Below are 25,404 nucleotides of genomic sequence, written 5' to 3' on the forward strand. Positions count from 1 at the left end.
AATAGCCGTAAGGACTTGAAATCTCAAAGACAACTAGCTTCAGCATTCAGTTTACACATGTAAAGCTATCGACTGCTCAACGCTGTTTTCACCCGAGTAATAACAAAAATGGACGCGTCCTTCGTGGGCCCAGTTATCGGCCGGCGCGGTTCAGTTCTCGGCCACAAAAGATTTCGCTCGATTCCTCAGAATAAACAACGCTTTATCGCCAATTTTTGTTGTTAAGTCACTAATAAGGCTTGTGTTTGATATTTCGCCCACAAAATATCCTTAACGAGCTTTGTTTCATGTTAGAAAAGGAAGTGTTTTGCACACCTAGTTTTTCTCCTAATTGCTCCATGGCAAGTGAGGCTAAAAGAAGAGTTGGGTATTTCAAAACGGGGTCCGGTAAGTCAGAACTCATAGTTTTAATTCATATCTACTGTCAGAACATGCCACCCCATTACAGCTTTACTTTTACAAATGATTTGACAAGAAAACTCCATACAAAACTATGAGCGCTTTTCAGTGTTGTCGACGGCGAGCAGAGTGGCCGAGAAAAGGCAAATACGCAAAAGTACCAAAGAAATATTGAGGAGTGAATTTAGGTCAAAGAATAAAATAGGCCAGGAAAAGTTCATATTTAACTGAAAGCTTTATCACTCTACGTTCTTTATGCCAAGAATTTGCTCATTTGGGTCTCCTATACGAATAAAATATAAACTTGAATTTAGACCATGTAATTCGAGGAGCCGTAAACAAACACGTTTTCGTTGAAACCAAATTCAACTACCTTCGTGTGACCTCGACTTACTCACAGTATTAAGAATATAGTATCTGTAAACTCAAAACTCGGCAGGACGAAAGGCAAGGAATCAAGCTACCTTTGGAAGCAATTGGTTTTTATTCAGATTCATTTGTGGCGCAAAAAATAAACGTTGAACAAAAAGTGGCCGCGATCTGGGCCCCTTACTGTGTGCCAAAAATTGCAATACAAAGAAAAAAGCAGCTCTAAGCAAATTAAAAATAATCACTCAACTTTATGTAAAGTAAAGTAAAGTAAAGTAAAGTAAAGTAAAGTAAAGCAACTATATTTAACGTCGATAACTCGTAACAGTAATTCAACTGACAAACCTGAGGTCGACGGTGCGCTCATTTTACTCCCCCCTCTCCATCAGTGCTCCGTTTTACGGGTATTTAAAGCTACTTAGCTACACGGAAAGGAAAGAAGTCGAAACAAGGATGTGAGATCCTGGAATCAAACTCAGGACCTCGTGCACCAAGGTCGCGCACTAACCGACTGTGCCATCCTTGCTCCTGCATATCCCTCCGATGCTTGACTTGAATAACTGCGTAGCCACCAGTGTGGACCACAGCTATCACGAAATTTCAATCACGGAAAAATGCAGGAAGAAAACATTTTCCAAACCGTTTTCCACCTGAACACGAAAAGCGTTGACTGTGTAAGAATTATAGTTGACGTATAGTATGGCCGTGTAACCGCGTCGAGCCACAAACATCCTCGGAGACCCAGGGGCAGTCAGTTGAGACGGGACGTGAATCGGGACTGGCGTAAAGTTTTCAAGTAAGGTGAGAAAAGAGCCCCTGGGAAGCGAATTTAATTCTGATTTTCTGATTGGGCGGAAATCTCCGCGATTGTCTTTTTTCTGCCCAATCAGAGAACCTCATACAGTGAAGTCAGATCGTGATTCCTTATATCAAGTAATAAATACTACCTCAACGGTCGCCATTTTATTTCTATCGCTATCCGACTCGCTATCCTGGTCTGGTTCGTATATTAAACAGACATATCACGCAGCAAAAATTTGGGTCCCAAAGGGACCCGCAAGATACACAATTCGACCAATTCAACGTAAAAGATTTTGTTACGTAAGGGCAATCGGTACTTGTGTAAAATCAAAACGCTTGGTCAAAACACCTTCGAAGAGCCACAGGCGCCCCAAGCTGAAAATACGTGGTGTATGCGACAGTTTGTGTATATAGAGAATTGTATGGGAAAATCACCGATCGTAAAAAAAATGTGTAAATAACTATCTCATTTGAAATAAAGTTTTCCTACCTCAAATGTGTGACCAACTTGTCTCTTTTGGCGAGTTTCGAGCCATTCTGACGCCGTTTAGTGAAGTCATCCGGAAGGCCGTTGCTGAAATAATGGGAAGGCCGGTGACTCCATCCATCGCTGGCCAGACCTCACTCCACAAATCGTTTTCTCCTCAACAGGAAAAGTCCCGAATCGCAATAAAAACAACAGTTCCATAAAGCCCAATAAATTTCACTCCAAATACGTGTGTTTCGGCGGCCGAAAGCCTCGTGGCGAACGAAAACTTCGCCTTAAAATTCACCTCTTCGGCTTTCCTCAGAGGCTTGTGACCGGGTAGTCAACAACGGAAACTCGCAAGATGGTTTCAGCCTCAACTCTGATTGGTCCATTTGAATTTGACCGCGCGCTGGCCACACGACCGTTGTTGACTTGTGACACCCGGTCACAAGCCTCTGAGGAAAGCCGAAGAGGTGAATTTTAAGGCGAAGTTTTCGTTCGCCACGAGGCTTTCGGCCGCCGAAACACACGTATTTGGAGTGAAATTTATTGGGCTTTATGGAACTGTTGTTTTTATTGCGATTCGGGACTTTTCCTGTTGAGGAGAAAACGATTTGTGGAGTGAGGTCTGGCCAGCGATGGATGGAGTCACCGGCCTTCCCATTATTTCAGCAACGGCCTTCCGGATGACTTCACTAAAGGGCGTCAGAATGGCTCGAAAACTCGCCAAAAGAGACAAGTTGGTCACACATTTGAGGTAGGAAAACTTTATTTCAAATGAGATAGTTATTTACACAATTTTTTTACGATCGGTGATTTTCCCATACAATTCTCTATATACACAAACTGTCGCATACACCACGTATTTTCAGCTTGGGGCGCCTGTGGAAGAGCCGACTAGAAATAAATCAGGAAGAAGATCAATTGCAAGGGAAGGTACTGGTCGTCTTTTAGTGTTCCGCTTCTCAAGTTACCGTAGCGAACTAATTTTGGTATTTCTGTTGCACGGGCCAGACATGTCTCAGCATTGCCATCGGGCTTTTTCAGCATCACACATAAGCTTACCTGACTCTCTATAAGAGGTTAAATTAATATTGTTTATTTTATTTTTGAATGGGGACTAAGGAGAAAATTGTTGAAATTAGGTGAATAAAAATCTTGAGTTCATAGACTATTCTCATGCTATGAATATGGTCATGTACACTACCTTTTTTCTCAATTGCAGACTGCATTTTGCGAGTTTTTTGTAGTTATTGTATAAATCAGGAAGAAGACCAATTGCAAGGGAAGGTACTAGTCGTGTTTTTGTATTCCGCTTCTCAAATATCACCGTCGCTAATTAATTTTGGTATTAGCATTGCTATCGGCCGCGCAGATTGCAACTTGTTGTTTTGGGCGGGAAATTTATCTTGACGCATTCATCCTAAATGCAAAGATTTGTGTATTGCCTCGCTGTTCAGTAAAGTTTTGCAGGGATGAGCCTAAAAGTGTTTTTGTGAATTGTTGCCGTCTGTGCGGCAAAGTGCGATGAAACAAATGCTAAGCTAACGATTTCGTACGAATTTTTGAGAGACTGATGTGTAGCCAAACAATAGCCGGCAATGGAAGGCTAAACCCCAAGCTATTTGTGATGCTTGCAAGTATCGAGTACAACATGCTTGTGAAAAAAGTGCAACTGCACAATACCCTATGATGCAAATCATAGGATTAGTTGCGAATTCTACCAGCAAACTTCTTGTTGGTAATGGTAATTCACCACGCAGTACTAAACAGTTGAATCACAACGAAGCATAACTTATCACAAGAGCAAACTTCGTGTGCAACTTGGAGGAACAGTTTTAAGAAAAATGAAAGGGACTAAAAGCATTTAATTCCATAACAAACGTAGTACCATACATCCATGTTTACCATATTTGCAGCCAGATATTAAATAAATACACTTGCAAATAACACTAAAGCTGTTCTACTGAGAGAAAAGTAATGGCTCCTGAAAGTTTTCAGGGGAAAAACACATTGCATGTAACTAATTAACTAAAGTTGTATTATCATTTTTTAATTCCCAGGTTATTATACATTACGAATACAAAGCAATTCTGAGACAGTTAACATCTGACCTTAAAAGTCTTGAAATTAGCCTTTAATTAAGCCTCGTTCTCATTCATAACATAACATAATCACTCGTGTGGCCTGTACGATAAAAAAGCTGCAGCAATGACTTGTTAAGGTAATTCCTTAGTATTGCATTGCGCATCCCTACTGCGCACAATTTCGCGTCATTAGCGCGCGCACATGAGCACGTGCGCATACAAAACGTAAGAGATTTCGCTCAAACTAAACCCGATAGCGAAATAAATGCTCCTTTTCTCTCAAACGAGCACAGTGATCCCCGATTTTTTTTTTCAGGTATTTGCTAAGAACCGTCTAATAAAGAACATATTTGAAGAAAAAAAAAAGTTTGATAGTAGAACATGAATTTTTTTTTTTGTCCAAAACAGTTCCGTACTGGGTGTACTTTACCCAAGGCGAGGACTTCAAGCTAACCACGGAACTGTCCCAAAGAGTGCACTATTCCCACAACCAGTGAATGAAAGACGGCGTAATGAAGGAATACTGCTTATGTAAATAAAAGAAGCTTTATTTTCAAAATAGAATTTCGTGTCTTTGACGTAACCAAGACTTAATTCTGTATGAAGGTGATTCGAATCACAAGTTTTAACGCGAAAACAGTAAAAATACCCCATTTTAAGAGCCTGCTGACGCGTAAACAAGCACGGTGACCCCATTTTTTTATTGCATTTTTTTAATGTTCATATCATGAATGTTAATTATGCCAAGTTTCCAAAAAAGTTTGATAGTAGAACAATTTCAAGGGAATTACCTTAATCGCACCCAAGAAGGAAGGCCAAAGATTGGTCGGAAAGAAATATTTTTTTTGTGTTGAAGTTAACATCTCCTCAAGATCTAAGAGAATTCAGATGGTCAAAACTGTCAAATGAGTGGAAGAAAGAAGCTCCAACTTTCTTTAAAAGAACTGTGTCGACCAATGATGTTAAAATCATGGCATCCGTATGACCCTGAATCAATTGGTACGGCTGGGGCAATTTTGTTGACGGGACGAAATAGTAGAATGTCAACTGTGCAACACTTGGTTGGCCCTTATCTTTTTCTTAGTCCTTTTTAAATTTTTTTGCTACTGTAGCTAATTGTTTGTTTATTTGTTTGTTTGTTTGTTTTTTTGTGGAGTTTTAAGGCTTTAAATGTGTTGCACCTTAACGTGTATAGAAAGGTTCCAATGTTTACTCATACCAGTAATTAAATGTCAAAATTAATACAGCTCTAATGTAAGATACAAACTTCAGAGTACTGTTATTGTAATAACAAAATTTTAAATGGACAGAGTAACCATCTTTACAGATTGCCCATGGTTAGTTCCTTTGTGGGACTCTTTTCAAAGTTGGTTTCTGCTTTGCATCATACCTGCAAAGGATCTGATTTTTTGCACAAGCGGTGCTAGGTGTTTGCCAGAATGAAGCCAATTGAAACTGACAATTTTTTTGTTGATTTTAAGTAAAATTCTACATTAATATAAAGTGAAAATTTGTTATCGTAATAAGGGGTTTTCAACACTTCAAAAACTCTGAATGCATGTTAATAAGATAACAGTGAACAAATAGATTTGTGAAGCATATAATAACGACAAAAAACTCGCATAATGCAGTCTGCAATTGAGAAAAAAGGTAGTGTACATACCTCTTACCAACCGAGTTCGAGGTCCGTACTGTAAGTTACGGACCGAGTTTTTTCCCGTTGATTTATGGCCCAAGCGCGAAGCGCGCGAGCCATAAATCAACGGGAAAAAACGAGGATCCGTAACTTACAGTACGGACCGAGAAAACGAGGTTAGTAAGATATTTATTATATCTCTGAGGTTAATCCGGCGCCCGGGCAAGGAAACTAGTCAAAGTCAAGCGGAAGATTCAACTGCCACAAAGATTGCCGTGCCAAAATTCCAACAACTAAATCTACTTGGCTGTTAAGTTTGAAATAGTTGCTTGCAAGATTCAAACAGTTTTCAGTACAAGTTTATGTAACAGAAATGACATGAAAAACGAATAAACAAGTAGAGCCGGAGTGATACAAAGTAAACATCAAAAAGTGTGAGTATTTTTTTTTTAAATCACAGACGTTTCGGGTGTAGAACTCTTTTTCAAAATGAGGTTGAAATTGATGTTAAGTCCAACAGGCTGTTCCCAACTGAAAAATCAACTTCATTTCACGTTGCTTCCGTTGGAGATTAGTGCTGTGGCATAACTGTAAATCCCGTATCCGGATATCTGAAATACTGTGGCCCGCTGAGTTGAAATGTTGGGCCATGGCGAAACCAGGGGTGCTCTTCCGCTTACTTCGTAAGTGTTCGCTAAAACGACTCCTGAGATTCCGTCCGGTCTCACCGATATCTTTAAAGAATGGTAGGACAACGGTTACAGGAAATGCAGTATACAAGATTACTGGTCTGGCAGGTGAAATGGCCATGGATGGAAAAGGAGCATCGAGGACGTCGTGTCTCTGTTTCAGGACTACGTACGCACAGGTGTGGCAACGTGGATGTTGACAGGCACTCGTGTCACTCTGATCAGAACATGCGTGGTCAGTTGAGTGTGCAGGAGGCGGCGGGCTCAGTTGGTTAGTGCGTACTACCACGTAGGGAGAGGAATGTTACCATCTCATTAGATCTCCTCATGAAGCCATCATCGTTAGAGCAGAGTCGACGAAGGCGGAGGAACTGGCTGTAAGGGATGGCACGTGTGCAGCGTTCAGGAATGAAAAGAGAAATGAAGGTAGTTGCGAGTATCTGCGTCCTTGTAGTGGATGGAGGTTTCAATCCTACCATCAGAAATGTGTAGATTGATGTCCAAAAAGGGCAATTCAGTTTCACTGATGGTGGATGTAAATTGAAGTGCCGGGGGAAGTTTGAAACGAACTCAATCAAGGCTTCGAGTTCCTCTCTTCTACGCGACGCTGCTCCAACGATGTAATCAATGTATCTCTTGTGTAGCTGAGGGGCGAATCCTAAGTACTGTTCTCGGATCTGTTCTTCCACATAACCAACGAATAAGCAGGCATAGTTAGTCGGAAGGAAAGATTGCAGGAGATCGATTTAAGGTTCTTGGCGTGGTTATTCGTCTCGGATCTTCTTTGCGGCCGGACAGAATATAAGCTTTATTACAGAACGAGACAACTATGTGTTTTCTCAGTGTTTTCTCCTTTGGAGTTTTGTTTTCCAAGTGTCGTGCAAGTGTCTCGCGAATCAACTGCCAGCAAGACGACTCGACCAACAGCGACAATTCGAGTCGAATTCTCAACATGTTCTAAGCCTCTGATGGTTCTTGCGAATCGACTTTAACTTAGTCGAATCGTCAAGTCCAAGGACGAATTGGACATGTGTACCCCTGCTTCACCCATTATTCTTTTTTTGGATATCAACCAAGAGACAATTACATTAAGATGCCTCCCTTGATCTGCCACTACTTTGTTAACTCATTCTCAACTGTTTTAGACCAACTTTAGGGTGTGTTGTGTTTATGGAATTAAGGCGACTTAAGGTCCCAGAGTAGGCCTCGCTTCGTTTACCGCATGTTCCGGATCTTCATTGCCTTATTAAAGAAAGAGACAACTATGTGTTTTATCCTTTGGCCACCTTCCGTTGTTTAATATTCTCAGACGTATCTACCAGGATGAGTTTTGTTTTCCAGGTGTCCCACGAATCGACTGCCAGCAAGACAACTCGACTGCGTCAACATTTACAAGCAGCCTCTCTCGCTGCCTTGCTGGATTTTTTCTAAGTGTCTCGCAAATCGACTGCCAGCAAGACGACTCGACTGAGAGTTGTGGAAGTACTTATTTTAGTTGTTATAACACTTGTTTAGGTAATTCTCAGCTCTAGTGATAAACTTTTAAATAATTTTTGCTCTACTGCAATAAACTCTAGTTTATAGAATTAGGATATTGCAATTTTTCAGCTTGTGTCTTTTCGTAATTTTATGTAAACGGCTCGTTGGAAGAGCATTTTTTATATAAAGCTTTACTACCTACCTACCCATCATGATGCGAGCCAGCGAGCCATGCAAGTCGCGCATGTTGACTCTCTTCAAGTCTAAGCAACCATTTAAAATAGCGCTGATAAACAGTACTTAAGTCTAAGAACCCATTTTAAAACGGTTAGCTTTCAATAACTGTTGACTCGCATGGCTCGCATATTGAACAAACTCCCGTCAAACGATCAGTACGGACTGCACTGACCCTCGGCGGATAGGTCGGTCCGTATATGGTCTGTTAGTTATATGCATATGTGTGTTTGACGGGGTCTGTGAGAGTTTGACGATCCGTACGCACTGTACAGACCGCAATAGGATAACTCGGTCTGTCAGTTAGGGAGGAGTGAAGGGACTAAGCATATGTATGTATTCCTCGTTCTTAAAGCGTTTGCGAATAAGTCACTCACTGTAGGAAACCAGCGTAAGTCTGGAGTACCAAAATAAACGGACTAAACATGTATGTTATTCATAAAGCACTTATGCAGGCATCACATTTCTGTCGGAAATGACCACACAATAGGTATTTTGATGTTGAGTGAAAGATCGGTTCCTATCCACTGTTAGTCACAAAGTCCACAATATATCTCTTTGAGGTTGTCTCTGGAGCTAATTGCATCGGACTTCGTGTCATTACCACTCTCCTTTCCGGCATCCCTCAAACCAGTTTTAATGCAACCATTAGTTACCGTTGACATGTCGCTTGCCAACTGACATTTCGGCGATGGCAAACTCCCTTTTTGCGAAACAACTCCTTTGGGAAACCACTGGGTGACTCGTCCTCAATTCAGGGAACCCAGTGGTTTCGCCCCATTGCGAGTTAGCAAAATCGTTCAAATGTTTCACACTGTATTTCAGCACCTGGCAGGTAACAATTCTGTAATATTTTACATGATGCGATTATATAAAATTATTGGACAAGTCTCTTTCTAGCGACTCTTTACTAACACTTATCGCATGTTCTGAGTCAGCAAATGATTTCAACAAGTCACTCACTCAGAAATCTTTGAATGCTGCATCCACAGCTTCCTGGGAAAAGTCTTGCTCATTGTCATTAGCAGGGCGTATTCAGCAATGCTAGGCGAGGACTTTGCTCCAAATATGTGTACAAGCATCTGATAAGTCTTTGGCTCTTTGGTCAGGTCTCCCCACCTGGCCACCACAGGTAACATGAACAGATCTAGAGTGCCCAATGAATATTCTCTTTATGTCTGCAGTGACTGCTATAACTTCCACTGTGAATCTAAGGATTACCCCTATCAGTGTACTGGTGTTCACTGGTGTTCTCTAGTCCTCTCAGCAACTGCTCATTCAGTCCTACTAGTTACGGATGAACGATCAAACACAACCCTTGGTTTTTCTGGTTTCCTAGGGTGCCATGCAGTGTGATGAGGAAGAAACCAAAGATTAGGTACTTCATCATCTTCTCTCTCGTATTTTTGTAGGACGGTACTATACTGGCAGTGGAATACTGGATCCCTCTGATAATCATCTCGTCAAAAAATCTGATTATAAATTAATTTAAAGTAACCACCACACACTTTTGGGATATTTTGTGGGATTACATTTTGTTCCCTTACACTGGTATTGTCTTTTTGAAGCAGTTATAATAATCTCATACAAAGTCATGTAACTGACCTTGCACCTGGGAAATACGTATGGGAGTTTACATGCAAGTTAATTAAGACTACAGTGTACAACGCATACTAGCAAACACAATATCAAGCTAACTGATAGTTTTCATAAAAGATATTGTTCAATTTTTTCATTCAGCTCCACGCAATGATATTTGACCACAAACTAAAAAGAATAAGACAAAACCTGTTATTTCTTATTCAACTTACCAGAAAAAAATTGTTGACAGGCCTTGTACTCCCCTTCGGCAATAAATGTTGTCAGTTTAAATTCAATCAGGCCAAACTCCTCCAGAAGGTCCTCTGTTACTAGAAATGTTTGAGCCATTTCATTTAAATGACCTTTTTGATAATCTTGCCACAGTTCCTCAAGGATCTCCTCAGAACCAACCTCAACAGTGATTATTAAACTTCCCATCTCAACATGAAGAAGCAACACTTTACGCACTCTTTCAAGATAACGGATGTAACCATTCAACTGCTCCGGATTTGAGGGGTCAACATGGTGAAAGCAACTTTCCGCAATTTTAGTAAAAACTGCTTGTGTATATTGGATACTTTCCTTTCCACAATTTTCTGATGCCAAACCAGTGTTGATCAATGTCTGTTGTTTCTTTGTAGTACTTGGTTCCCTAACTTCCTGGATAACCGCTTGAGGTTCCCATGAATGTACTTCTGTCCTTGTATCTTTCTGTGCACAATCTGTGGTGATAGCCTCACTGTCAATTTGAAGTTGGACACGAGCTTTAAAAAACAAAATTCTAAATTAGGCAAAATTATTGGGAAACAAATCACATTAACCTTTTCGCCCCTAAGAAAAGGGATGCTGAGTTCTTTAATTTGGGGTGCAGCTCATTTGTGAGTCAGGCTTATTTGACATTTGACTGTGTTTTCAGTACATTTAAACACCTGCTCAAAATCTTAATTTCACAGTATTGGGTGGGTTCATAATTTTTGCGGGTGGGGCTAGGGGCATGAAAGAAGGTAAAAAGAGGCGAAGCTGAATGCAAAATATCAATTATTTTATTGTTCTGCTCTTACCATCAGCAACTTCGATAATCTTGCTTCGAAGGACGTCAATTTGTTTGGGCCAACTGTATTTTTCGTCATATAATTTGCGCATGTTTTTAGCTTCATCAAGACGGCAGTGTCTGTCTTTGTCCCATAGGATACGCTTGATGGCTGCAGCCCACTCATCAGGATTATCTGAGTCAATCACAAATGGTGCGCAGAGTGGAACTTTGCATAGGGCTTCCCCAAACCCAGAATTCTTGCTGACAAGAACGGGAAGACCAGCTGACAAGGCCTCAAGACCAGCCAAACCAAAACCATCGGTTCTAGAAGGCATGATCACAAGATCTACTTCGCAAAATAAGTGCTTTAAACTTTCTCGGCTTTTGTCAAAACCTCTAACTCTCAAGCGATTAGCTGGTACACCCCACTGCTTGAAAGACTCTTTTAAGTCGTCATGTTTTCCATTGGGTGCTCCAACAAAGACAAGACGAGTGTCAACAAGTGAAGCAATAGCCTTTCCTGCAATGTCAAATCCCTTTAATTTGAAATCTTTGACATCACCACGGCCAAACATCAAAACACTGCGATGATTCCCTTCTTCATGGACTTGCTTAACATTAAGAAATTCTTCAAAAATACCTGGAGTAAAGTCAAAAATAGCCCTATCACTTTTGCAACATCGAAGGTATGAACGAAAGGCCTCTGCCAACTTAGGTCCTATTCCAACAACAAAGTCAGCCTTTTCACAAAGTTTCACTCCATCATGATGCTTTTCTTCGCCCCTAGACATCGGATCTAGGTAACATTTAAACATTCCAATCTCCTCTGGGTCCGTATGCACCACCTGCACCCATTTACACCGACGAGATCTTTTTATGACTTGCGCCTGACGACCTAATTTTACTCCATGACCAACGACCACTTCAATTTGTAGATCATCTGGTGGAAAACTAAGCAACTCCAGGGGCTCATAACCAACCAGCTGTGTTGCTTCAACAATCCTAATGTTGTGCCTAAGGGCTTCTGTCTTGTCCTTCTCACTGCATTGTGGCACAAAAAATGAGATTTCTACATCTGAGGATTTAGCCAACTGAATGCTTAACATTCTTTTTATGGTGGAAAGACCACCCTCGCTGGATCCCCATTCAGAAGCCAAAATGGTGACTTTAACTTTATCAGATCTGTGCGTGGCGTATTTTCGTCGAGACTCTTCAGAAGCAGATGCCATGACAATACCTCAATCCACAGAGCAAAATGCCTATGAATGAACAACATAATGTTATTCTATAGTAATATTTGCAGATGCCATGACAAGACCCCAATCCACAGAGCAAAATGCCTATGAATGAACAGTATAGTAATATTTTTTGTAACAAAATAGTCTTCTTCCGAAACAAATCGAAAAAGTCTCATTTGAATGAAACAATGTAAAATTTAATGGTTAAAGGAGCGTAAAATATTTTAAAAGGACCAAGGACACTGGTAAATGTAAACTACAACTGCAAAAGGACAAGCAATGACTGTTACTTTTGTTTCAAAGAAAAGGATTGTGTGAAAAGACTGCTTGAGATTGTAGAAAAGCTCCCTTGTAAATTCATTGAAAACTTAATTCCTGATGGCTTACCCTATTTTGTGAAACGAAATGAAATGAAACGAAGCGAACGTGAATGAATATGGCGTTGCTTGTCAGAAACGACTCCTTGTACCTGCCATCATACCCAATCGCCGCGATAAATGAGGCAGATTTCAACCAAACCCATTGACTAGTAGTAATCTCGGATTACTGAAGTGCATTTAACAATCGCTTTGGAAGCAAAGGAGAAGGGTAGGGAAAGAAACGATCTTATAGGACCAAAGTTTAAGGATTCCAGCACGTACTTCTTGAGATGGTTTCAATAAGCTCTATGACGATAAGTACTATCACTCATGTGACAGGATTGAAATACTTTCCCCTTGGCAAAACTCTGAATCATAAGTGGGGTGCAGGGATGGCGCGGTGGCGAGAGCACTCGCCTCCCACCAATGTGGTCCGGGTTCGATTCCCAGACTCGGCGTCATATGTGGGTTGAGTTTGTTGGTTCTCTACTCTGCACCGACAGGTTGTTCTCCGGGTACTCCGGTTTTCCCCTCTCCTCAAAAACCAACATTAAGGGTTTTTTGATTTGATTTGCATTAATTTGTTGATTTCAGTTTACAGTGTCCCCAATTAGTGCTCCAGCTCTTGAAGACTAGACACTTAAATAAAGTTCCTTTTTTTTAAAAAAAAAACTATATATACGCATCGTTTCTGAGAGGATGTGGTTACTAGTAAAATACTAAAACTTGAAAGACTGAGGAAAATGAAAGGCATGGTTCATACAAAATTTTGGGGAAGAAAATCAAGTACTTTTCCAGAACTTTTCAAGGACCATATTCAAGGTCTTGTTTTCCTACAAATCAAGAGACAATGGCACGAATTATTTAAAAAATCCAAGACGCCTAAGAGCGTTTCCGAAGGATGCACAAACAGTTGAACAAATTGTCCAGTTGTAGCAAACCACCATGCTTAGTCAAAGAGAAGAAATCACTGGTAAAATTTGGAAGTGGCGAACGTTTACCAGACAGAAAACCCTGTAACTTTAAGTAGTTGCTACTTGTTGTACTAAAGAGAAATAAAGGTTATGTATTAATTGATACGAGCAAATTCGCCAACGGAAACTCTCAGTACAGCAACAATCAGAGCTTACTTTTCCTAAACATCATCGAGGAAAGTCAGGATATTAAGGTAAGAATTCTTTGAAATACTGAATGAAAATAGGCCACTTCATTTATTTGCTTTGGTTTGTGTACAAACCGAATTAGAATTAGGCTTATTCAGAAACTCTAAAAACAACACACCTTTACTGTAGGGTAGTATGAACTCCTAAATTTCAAATGAAGTACATTGTACAGCCGTTCAACTGTTGCTAATTAAGGATTGCAAAAAAAGCAAAATTTAAAATATAATTCTCCAAAAAACCGAATGTATGAATTTGTGAAGGGTGTTGCATGCTTTTTGTTGTTGGATTTGGTGATGCTGTGTGCATAACATTGGTCTGGGTCTTCATAATTTCGGACTGAGAATTTGTGGCATTAGTTAATTGGTGTTTTCTTTGTACACTGTAAGCAGAGTTTGGAACAGTATGGTTATGTACATAGGTTTGCTTTATGGTCACCACTGTACACAAGTAAGTAATAAACTATTATAATACCTTTCATTCAAAGTGAGCAAAAGTGAAAAGGTAATAGAATTAAATTGATCATAAGCCTGGAAGAACAACAAGAATAAGAATTGTAAGTATGAACTCAGAGAGCAAAAGCTGAAGAATACTGAACATATTCAATTCTTGTATTCTTGACATTTTTATGTTTTCCCAGTTCACACCAACAATTCTCATGATCCCATGTCAAATGTGAACCAGCCTTAAGTTCACAATCAACTTCAATGTCTACTAATCACATCTGCATCCTTTGTGCATTCAATCAATCAATAATATTTAAGTGTCTAAAACTTCTAGTCAGCCAGGAGGCCGACTAATCGGGGACACTCCAAATAAAATTACTGATGAATTAAGTTAAGTTAAAATTAGCTATCACTTGTTACAACATATAAACATATCTAGAATTCCTTTTATATGTTAAAATACAGACTAAAATATATTAATTTCTACCCATACAAATATATATACAAACTTTAAATATGTCTAAAATTCTAAACACACTTCGGACAATTGCCTGCACAGACATAATTTGAAAATAGGTTCACGAGGTCTGTTCTGCAGATGTTTTTGACAAATGATGTTAATTAAAGTTGGTATTTGTCTGTCACTATGAGCAAGGTTTGACCACAAATATGGTCCGAAGTATCTTAGGGAATGTTTGTCATAGTGGACAGAATAGATTCTGGATGTATACAAAACATGGACCCCTGGTCCATGGACCACCTCTGTGGACCCGGTCCATGGACCCCTTCATGGACCCGGGCCCATGGACTACCCCTGTGGACCATTCCTCATTTTGTAAATTCAATACGTTTTACAAGCAGAAAAATCTTCAGAGGAAAGAAAAGTAATCTTTGCACTTATCTTAATTTAAGCAGGAGTCCATGACTAGCAGTGAACAACTCCCATACTACGCCTATGTCACAGTATTATTACAGACCAGGAGCCCATGTACAATCAATTTTTAGACTACCTTTTCTGCAAAAAGACAAAGACAATAGACCTTTTCACAGTTTATGACGCCATATCGGTTGGAGGGCAAACACGGGTTAAATTACAATGAATGTATGGGAATTTTGCAGACTTTGAACCATTATAAATCCTTTAAGGTCTGACGATTGTGGATAGCGAGAATATCTCTCAAAATGCATTTCCATTGAGATGAAGTATGACAATCAGAATCAAGCTATAACGAACATAAACGAAATTGTAAGTTTGACATAAACCCTTGTAAACAAAGTTATGCAAATTCCCGTGAAATTTGAAGTGACATGAGGAGGTTTCTAAGGTCCAATTTGCAGACGTTGTGCCTTGTGCAATGAGCTAATTTTTCGTTGAGTGAATGATACTAATAAAATGACTTAAAATATTTTAAAGATTTTCAAATCTGCCTTTTTGCAGCAGAGTTATAGAGGTTTGAATTCGGCCAAAATCCCATACATTCACTGTAATTTCAGCCGTGTTTGCCCTAGTCCTGTTCTGGGGCTCCCCCTTACACCGCCCTGAAAATGGGCCTAGACCCAAGGCAGGAAAAGAGAGTCCTTTCTTACTTGCAGGCGTGAAAAGGGCCAGTCATATTGCATTATATGCCAGGGTGGATATGTAAATAAATGAAACTTGGAAACTCCGACCAAAAACCATATATGAAAATTACTCTGTGATTTGAGGTGTCAGGAAAATAACATAGTCATGACCAAACGAGGATAAAAAATCCCAATCGCAGTGATGTTGGAAAATTATTGCCGAATCAATGTAACACCTGAGAGAAGATCGCAATACACCTGTGCAAACGATGAACTAGTAAATAATTATAGCATAGGGTTTCAACAAAACGCTTGGAACCAGAATTTCATATTATCTACAGTAATTTATCTCTATCAATGAGTTTCAGAAGGAAAATGCTTTTGAGTAGCATTTTTCAAGGATTTACTAAAAGGAAAATCATCTCTTCGCCAGAAATTTTGAATCAACATGCGCAGTGAGAGGCGACACTTAGAAAATATCAATGCAATTTTCGTCACAGAGAAATGACTGAGAAAAGATCAAATATCGAAAAAAACTGTTCTAGAAGCATCACAGTTCGCCTACTTCGCATCAATTTCATTAGTATTTATGTTAAACTAAATGAATCTGCATATAAAAGTACCTTGCAAGTTTTATCTGTTTCGGTTTTAAGGTAAATAGATTTGTAAATTAATTGAAAGGATTTGTATGGCCATCGGTGATAGAACGCCAAATTCAGAATACCCGGCCACGATTGCGTGACATTAAATGCCTGCTCCCGTAGTCCTGCAGTCAATAAATATTTGCATATGGAAACAAAATATCAATACTTAAGAAGCATCCTAAACATTCATAATAGCTAACCTTAGGCCTAAGGTTAGCTGTTATGATTGTTTAGGATACTTTTCTTCTAAGCTAATTAGGCCTAGGTTTTTTCCACTGCAGGACTGTGGGAGCACTAGTTGTAGATGCAATTAATTTTCATTTTTTCTTCTTCGGGACTGCGGGAGCACTAGTTCTAGACCCATTTAATATTTTTTTTTTTTTCCACTGCGGGAGTGTGGGACTGCAGGAGCGATATTTTCACTAGCCTTACGTTCATTGAGCCATAAAATATATATATTTTTAATTTAATGATTACAACACGACCTTGGGACTACGGGAGGAAGGGTTCCATGTCACGCCATCGTGGCTGGGTATTCTGAAGTCACTCCAAACAAAGACCAGTTAAAATCAGGGCTCAACATTAACGATAGCCAACTAGGCAAAGGCTAGTGAAATTTCAGATTTGGCTAGTAGATTTTGAGCTTCCACTAGCTTCAGTAAATATTGTGAAGCAGTGGAGTTCTGGATGAAAACAAAAATGAAAATTATTTCTAATGGATAAGGCAAAAGGATAGAATAGAAACTAACAACAGAAACTGCGAACGGATTCTATGGAATTTACTGCGATAGAAAATGACAACTTGAAAAAAAAAAAAAAAAGAGAAGGAAGAGGAAACCAAAGCGGATTACTGTTTCGCCACGCCACGTTACGAACACTTAATCATGTGGAACTTTTTGGCTGCTGTTTCCATATGCGCGCAACTCCGTTGCAAAAAATCACAAGCACCTTCCGAGAACTTGATCACAATCAGTTTGCGTAAATGGAAACACCTTTTAAATTCATCGCTGATAATCGCCGATGATCATGAACAAGATGCAAAAGATAGAAAATTTTCTATTGATACATGTTGTTGGTGCCGAGTAGCAATGCAAAAGCGAGGAAACGATATGGAAACACAATCGTAATTAACTGTTTCCGATTGTTTGCGATCAATTGACGATATTTTTGTGCACATGTTATGTTTTGAAGAATTAGAGGCAAGTATAATTAATGAAAATGGAATCCGAGTACGACTGTGGCAATGAGGATACTCCTCAAAACAGTGTGAATGTAATGAATATTGTAAGGGAATACCCCGCCAAATATACCTGTAGTAAAGCAGGGGCACCCAACGAGAATATAGTTCAAAACCACTTAAACATACCATTGTTAAACGTATTTTAGTATTTAAACGGTATATATAGGCATATTTTTATCCCCTAAATTTTTTTAATCTGTTCGGATGCCCTAGCTGAAAGTCTAGTGATCCGAAAATTATAGGGACCAAAACTTACCTTTTCGAAAATTTGAGCCAGAAAAAAGGCTCCCGAAAATTCTAGGTGACCTTTTTAGGGTAAAAACTCCGTTAAAAGTGGGCAATTATACCATGTTTTAAATGTTCGAAAATCCTAGGACAGGCAGGCAAGCAAGGAATTTTACAACAAATGTTCCGAAAATTCTAGATCTCAAATCGTCTTCCGAACAGATATTTCCGAAAATTGACGTTGGGTGCCCCTGGTAAAGTTCTTGATCACAAAGAGCCAGTTCCTACAGTATAATTTAATACTGGCTATGCTGCAGCCGTTGCTGCTCCTCGAAAATGTATTGGACCCAGAATAGGTGACGTCTCAACACTTCCTCTCTGCCGGATTTCTTCCTCTCAACAACTCCAACATAAGAAGATGTTGAACACGATGCAAAAACTAATTCTGCTTTTCTTTTTGCCCCCCTATCTTACAATGTCACGAGATCAAGTTGTATAAAGTAATCACGCATATGGAGAGCAGGATCGCAAACACAAACGCAAAAAGTGACAATGTTTGCGATCAAGCCACCGCAAACTGTTTGCGACGTTGTTACGTGTATATGGAAAGAGGTCACGTACTTGTTTAGAAATTGAATCCAAATATAATTTATTTCAAATTAAAAAAAAAGAAAGAGATATACGGAGCGACTTATCTCGTTTAATAGGAATGGTGAATCTCACATAAAAATAGAGAAAACTTGCTCGCGAGCACTGTGGCCACCGAATATTAATTGACTCCGAAAACCATTCTAGCATAAAACGCACGGATTCCTGTTTAAAACTAATAAAAAGAAAATCTTATATGAGGGCAAGTCTGGCCTTTCGAGTTTCCTTTATACCTAATTTAAGAAATTATTTTCCCGCATTCCACTTCATTTGTACTTCATGGGTAGAATGGCGCTTTGAGATTAAAATTTCAATCGCAGAAAGCTCTAATCAAAGGAACAGCCTTTCCACAGACCTCCATTTGAGCAGTTAGTTTTATTTACGGTTTATTTCTTAATTTACTTTATTCCGCGTTTTCCATACTCCAGTGAATTTGTGAGTTGCAAAGTTTTGGCAACAGTTCTGTGAGAGTTGGCCTCAAGGCCACGAAAACTTTGCCTTCGTGAGAAAAATACGAGAAGCCGTACACTCCAGCATATTTGCGTCACTGTTGCAAGGATGAATATGAGAATATGAGAATATGTGCTAAATGCACGAGATTTGTTTGCAAATGTGAAATTTTTTTCGTGACAGTTTTTACAAATAAATGAATCTGCGCATGACGAGACTGGCTAGTGCAAATTTAGATTTGGCTGGTGAAATCAGACCTGATACTAGCCACTAGGCTAGTGAGCTAAAAAATTAGTCTCGAGCCCTGAAAGTGATACAGTTCGCGTCCAAGTTCATCGGGTACAACCACTTTGCATCGGTTCGGCGGCTTAACTGCAGAATACCCCGCCACTCGAACTATATTCCACGTAGCCGGCTACGCGGTACGCGGTACCCAGAAATAGGAATGCACAATACTGTAGAATACCCCGCCACTTGGACTAATTTCCAAATGAACTAAATTTTCAAAATGGCGCAGCGATGTTATATGTGCTGGTTACGCGGTACGCGGTACGCCGTGACATTCCTCGTTCTTAAAGCGTCAAAGCCTAAGTAATTCCACAGACAAGAGACTGTGGAACTGTGGACTCGGAAGAACGTTATATAAACAAATGATTTCAAAATGGCGCAGCAATGTTATTTGTGCTGGCTACAAGGTACGCGGCACGCTGTGATAGCACTCGTTTACTGATTAAGTCTAAGCGCTCGTTTCAGTATTACGCCTAAGCACTCTTTTAAAATTTTAGCTTTCATTTTACGGTTCGGTTAACTAGACTTTTTACCGAGACCTTGAGAAGAATATAGCACTCGTTTACTGATTAAGACTAAGCACTCGTTTCAGTGATTAGGCCTAAGCATTCGTTTAAAATTTTAGCTTTCATTTTACGGTTCGGTTAACTACTCTTTTTACGGAGACCGTGTGAAGAATATAGCACTCGTTTACTGATTAAGCCTAAGCACTCGTTTGAAATTTTAGCTTTCATTTTACGGTTCAGTTAGGGTTAGGGTACACTAGAATTTTAATTTTCCACGTACCGCGTACCGCGTAGCCAGCTACTTAAGATACTTTGCCATCTTGACTTTAACTCTTTCCGCGTACCGCGTAGCCAGCTTGTAAAGATACTTCGCCATTTTGACTTTAATTCTTTCCGCGTACCGCGTAGCAAGCTTGTAAAGATACTTCGCCATCTTGACTTTAATTATTTCCGCGTACCACGTACCGCGTAGCCAGCTTGTAAAGATACTTCGCCATCTTCACTTTAATTCTTTCCGCGTACCGCGTAGCCAGCTTCTTAAGATACTCGATGTGGCGGGGTATTCTGGGTATTCTCGGTTCGGCTAGTTAATTAATTAAGGAAGGATGCTTACTTTCAAGTCCAGCTACATTTTGCACTTCTCGATTGATACATAGCGGTTCCTTTTTTCCTGTATATACGGTCATGTCTGGAGAGGACAAAACGCGGAGTCCTACTCCATGGATACGCAATGGAGTACCCCTAAAATTCATTTTTTGGTCAAATTAAATACTTTATCAACATGGTGAGGTATTTCGATGTACATACCTTTATTTATTGCGAGCTTGTCGTCTATTCCATTGTTACAGTTCGCGGCCGCTACCTCCAGCACGGTAAAATATCATCGTCAATGTTGCTATGGCAACTGTCATCTTCGGCGAACCGCGAAATGCTGTTCTGGGAACCGCTGCAAACAAGAAGTATTCCTCAAACGGATTCCCTAGGCCAGGACCAGGAAAGCGCATACCATGGACGATTTATCAAGCTCGGGTACTTTTGAAGAGTTCATATTTTGCCTTTTCCTGTTGTAATCGATTGGTAAAGCCAGAGGGTTGTTCGGTTTAAACGAGTGCCTAGGCTTAATCAATAAACGAGTGCTATATTCTTCACACGGTCTCGGTAAAAAGAGTAGTTAACCGAACCGTAAAATGAAAGCTAAAATTTTAAGCGAGTGCTTAGGCCTAATCACTGAAACAAGTGCTTAGGCTTAAACAGTAAACGAGTGCTATATTCTTCTCAAGGTCTCGGTAAAAAGTCTAGTTAACCGAACCGTAAAATGGAAGCTAAAATTTTAAGAGTGCTTAGGCCTAATCACTGGAACGAGTGCTATATTCATCACACGATTGTGTTAAAAAGCGTAGTTTAAGCGAACCGTGAAATGAAATCTTAAAGTTGTAAAGAGTTCTTAGGCCTAACTTCTGAAACGAACGCTTAGGGTTAATCAGGAAACGAGGGCTATATTCTTCACACTATCTCGTTAAAAATTCTAGTTACCCGAACCGTAAAATGAAAGCTAAAATTTTAAAAGAGTGCTTAGGCGTAATACTGAAACGAGCGCTTAGGCTTAATCAGTAAACGAGTGCTATATTCAGCACAAGATCTCTGTTGTCAGGTTTTCACATTGTTAATACTGGTGACGCGCGCTCTTCCGAGTCCACAGTTCCACAGTCTCTTGTCTGTGGAATTACTTAGGCTTTGACGCTTTAAGAACGAGAGGGCGTACCGCGTACCGCGTATGTTACATGTACCAGCACATATAACATCGCTGCGCCATTTTGAAATTTAGTTCATTTGGAATTTAGTCCAAGTGGCGGGGTATTCTACAGTATTGTGCATTCCTATTTCTGGGTACCGCGTACCGCGTAGCCGGCTACGTGGAATATAGTTCGAGTGGCGGGGTATTCTGCAGTTAAGCCGGTTATTCAATACACACGAACTGAGAAGTTGCTATTTGAAAGAAGGTTCGAGGAACTTTCTGAAAATGGTGACGGTTCGTGACGAGCCGTCATGTGAAAAGTCGACCCGACTTTTGGAAATGTCAGGTGGTGAGGGACTTAGAAAAAATTGTGTATTTGTGAAGATACTGGAGGCTTTGAGGCCGGCTGAAAATGTTGACGGGTCGTGACGACCCGTCTAGTTCGTGACGACTATCGTGACGAGTCGTCATGTGAAAAGTCGACCCGACTTTTGGAAATGTCAGGTGGTGAGAGTGAAATAAATTGAACTCTTTCTCTATTTTATTCTACACTCAACACATCGTACTTCGGATTACATGAAGCATGCTTGCCCATATATGGTGTGTCACGCTAGACGTACCATGACATCCCCCTTTCTTTGTTGATAAAAAAAAAGGCTCTAATTACATGCAAATGAATCAATGGAGAGAATCTATAAAAATCATAATCAACGTCAATCGAATCAGTCTTACGTCTATCAACCAAAACATGAACTAAAAACAGTCTCACGGGTGTAACAAGGAACCCACTGTCAATAATAAAAATAGTTTTGCTCAGATGTCTTTGTTTGCCTCTATTCAATCTTTGAATGTTGTTGGTGTTGGTGTACTGCCTTCAGGGCTGTCTTCTGCCAACTGAGGAGGCCTGGTTACCCTGGCGTTACGCACGTGTACATCTTTAGAGCTGTGTACCGGAGCCACTGTAAGTGGAAGGTTACTGCCGGCTGAAGGGGTTACATGTACTTCTCTCTGACTCCTTGGTCTCAGGTGCTCCCTAGTTCTCTGGTAGATTGTTCCTTGAATGTCCACTGCGTAAGTTCGAGGGCGCTCCATTGGTTGTGGTCTATTTAGCACAGTTCCCGGCTGCCAGATATTCCAGACGAATACTGGTTCCTGGTTACTAAGAGGCCTCTTGTCGCTGCCAGCCTTTCTGTCGCAGAATACTGCCTGCCTTTCTTGACGCCTATGGTTAGCTTCGTGGTGAAGGTCGTTATCTGGGTGTTTGGATTTCAATGTGCTTCTTCTGTCTCGGAGTGTCGTTTGTGGTTTAGGTCCAAACAGCAACTCGTGGGGTGATGGCATTCGGTCATCGAGACGGGTCGTGCGGTACGTCCATAGGGCTTTGTATGGACATTCTTTCTCCTCTAGTGCTTTCATCAACAGCGACTTGCAGGTTCCAATTGCTCTCTCTGCCAGGCTGTTGGCTTGATGGTGGTATGGGGAACAACAACATAGCGTGATGCGGCTTTCTTTGCATTTTGATTGGAACCTTTCACTGATGTATTGTTATGAGAAGTCAGCAACGATAGTGGCTGGTAGGCCGTATTCTGCCAGGATGCTTGCAAAGTGGTTGCACACGGTGTGGCTGGTCATGTTGTTGAGGAGTCTTATCACAGGGAATCTTGAAAAGTAATCGACGACCATTAAAGGGGCTAGGTCACGCAATTTTAAGCAATTTCAGCACTGATCGAATGGTCATAGAATTAACTAAAATATCAAAATAACTGTTCAAATCTATAGAAGAACTCTAACAAAACACAGGGAGCCCAAGAAGGGACATGGATGGACAAAACTGGAGAGGATTGAAATGGATTGAATTTGGGTAAATTTGAAAAACGTCGGCCCACCTTTTTTCAAATTTATATCAGTCTTGATTAAAAAGACAAACGCAACTAGATTCATTTTGACAACGTTTCGACATCGTCCGATGTCATCGTCAGGCAATGAATTTTAATCGGATGAAGCATAACTTATAGTACAAGAACAATAGAACAATAGAACAATATATACAATAGTACGCTAACAAAAGATGTGAAATCTAAGTAAATAGAAATGCGCATCGAAATTTGATTGCTTAATTCATGAGATGTTCTACATCAAAGAACTGAAACCATCACTTAATGTACAGTCAGACTCTGTCAGGGCAAAACTGTTTACTTAGATTTCACATTTTTTGTTAGCGTACTATTGTATATATTGTTCTATTGTTCTTGTACTATAAGTTATGCTTCATCCGATTAAAATTCATTGCCTGACGATGACATCGGACGATGTCGAAACGTTGTCAAAATGAATCTAGTTGCGTTTGTCTTTTTAATCAATTTTATGACAAGATCTAGACTTATTATATCAGTCTATATAAAAATGTCATTTACACAGCTGGAAAATCATTCTCAGTTGTTATGTGGCCGTAATTTTGCAAATGAAAGACTCTTGCTCTGCCAATTTAACGTTTAGAGCTCATAATTAACAAAATTAAACGAATATACCTAAAATAGCGTGACCTAGCCCCTTTAAGTACTTCTCCCCGTTAAATTCAAAAATGTCTGTGCCGTTCTTCTCCCATGGCCGGATAGGGAGGTCTGGCTGCAAGATGGGTAGTTTGGGCTGAGCTGACTGGTATTTATTACATGGGTCGCAGGTCTTCACCATCTGCCTGATGTCAGTGGAGATGCCGGGCCAGAATACCGACTCTCTAGCTCGGAGGATACATTTGTTCTCTCCTTGCTGCCCTTGGTGGATTGCTTGAAGAACTTTGTTTCTCATGGCTGCTGGTATGACGATCCTGTTGCCTTTGAACACAAGGCCATCCTCTACTGTGAGGTCACATCGAAAGTTCCAAAACTCCCATAGTTCCTACGGGCATTGCTTTCTGTAAGGAGGCCAGCCATTGAAGATGGTATTCTTCAGTAGGTTCAGGGTAGGATCTAGTGTCGTAGAGGACTTCACTGCTGTTAGGTCAATAGGGGTAGATATGAAGTGGATATTACGCTGTGGTACGGAGTCTTCTGTCATATTCTTAGCGGTGGGTGCTGGTTTCCTGTGGCAATCTCGCGACAGGGCGTCGGCGACTGGAATGGATCTTCCTTGCTTGTACTGCACATTGACATCAAATCGTAGGCATCTAAGGAGTAGCCTCTGCAACCGGCTCGGAGCCTCATTGATGTTCTTCTTGAAAATTTGTTCGAGAGGGGAGTGATCAGTTTCAACTATTATTTTCCGACCAAGCAGGTAGTACTCAAACTTCTCTAGGCCATATGTGACCGCCAAGCACTCACGCTCAAGATTTGAATATCTTGACTCGGTGTCGGTGAGTGACCGCGGGACGCCATCGCAACAATGCGCTCATTTCCTTGAGGGTCTAACTGTCTCAGCCAGGCTCCAATGCCTGTTTTGCTTGCGTCACACTGAAGAATTGTGGGTGTATCAGGTTCTGGGTCATAATAGGAATAAGTTGGGATGTACAGAGTTCTTGCTTAATCCTATCGAGTGCCTGCTGGTGGCGAGGCTCCCAGCTAAAATGCACGTGCTTTTTGGTTAGTTCTCTTAGTGGTGATGTTAGGTCAGCCAGCTTTGTCGAGAAACGGTTCAGGTAAGTGACCATGCCCAGGATGGTTTAAGGCTTCCCCATGTTTGATGGGCTCTTTATGTTGCGAACTGCCTCAAGTTTTTCTTTCGCTGGTTGGATCCCAATCTCTGTCAGAGTGTGTCCGTAGAAGTCGACTTGTGTTTGCTTGAACTGCAGCTTTTCAGAGTTCAGGCTGACGTTGTGTTTGCGAGTGACCCTGAGCATTTCACAGAAGGCTTGATCATGCTCTGCTGCGGTTGAGCCACATACGACGATGTCGTCAGCAATTCCCATTACATTGGGGATGCCCCTGTAGACCTCATCGAGTTTGCGTTGGAAGATGTCTTGGGAGAGTTTGACCCCTAAGGGTAATCGCTTAAAACGGTACCGTCCGAAGGGGGTGTTAAATGTGCACAACAGGCTTGACTCGTGGTCCAAGGCTACATGCCAATAACCTTTCTTCGTGTCGACGACGGAAAAGAATTTCTTAACATGCAGCTGCGGTGGTGCGGGTGTAATAG

The 25,404-nt window shown here is 40.5% G+C and overlaps 2 protein-coding genes across 2 annotated transcripts in view; both read right to left on the bottom strand.

Annotated features, from left to right (window-relative positions):
• Positions 1-10,506, bottom strand: part of LOC138052234 (protein mono-ADP-ribosyltransferase PARP12-like) — a 30,049-nt gene extending 19,543 nt beyond the window's left edge. Inside the window, exon 1 of the mRNA XM_068898618.1 lies at positions 9,975-10,506. Coding sequence (XP_068754719.1) covers positions 9,975-10,182 — 208 coding nt within the window. The 5' untranslated portion in view covers positions 10,183-10,506. The remainder of the gene's footprint in view (positions 1-9,974) is intronic.
• A 276-nt stretch (positions 10,507-10,782) lies between these two features.
• On the bottom strand, positions 10,783-12,032 carry LOC138053979 (D-inositol 3-phosphate glycosyltransferase-like). Its single transcript, XM_068900501.1, has one exon. The coding sequence runs from the start codon at positions 12,004-12,006 to the stop codon at positions 10,783-10,785; it is 1,224 nt and encodes a 407-aa protein (XP_068756602.1). The 5' UTR covers positions 12,007-12,032.
• Positions 12,033-25,404: the final 13,372 nt, after the last annotated feature.

Source organism: Montipora capricornis, chromosome 6 (genome assembly GCF_036669925.1).
Source record: "Montipora capricornis isolate CH-2021 chromosome 6, ASM3666992v2, whole genome shotgun sequence".
NCBI lineage: Eukaryota > Metazoa > Cnidaria > Anthozoa > Scleractinia > Acroporidae > Montipora > Montipora capricornis.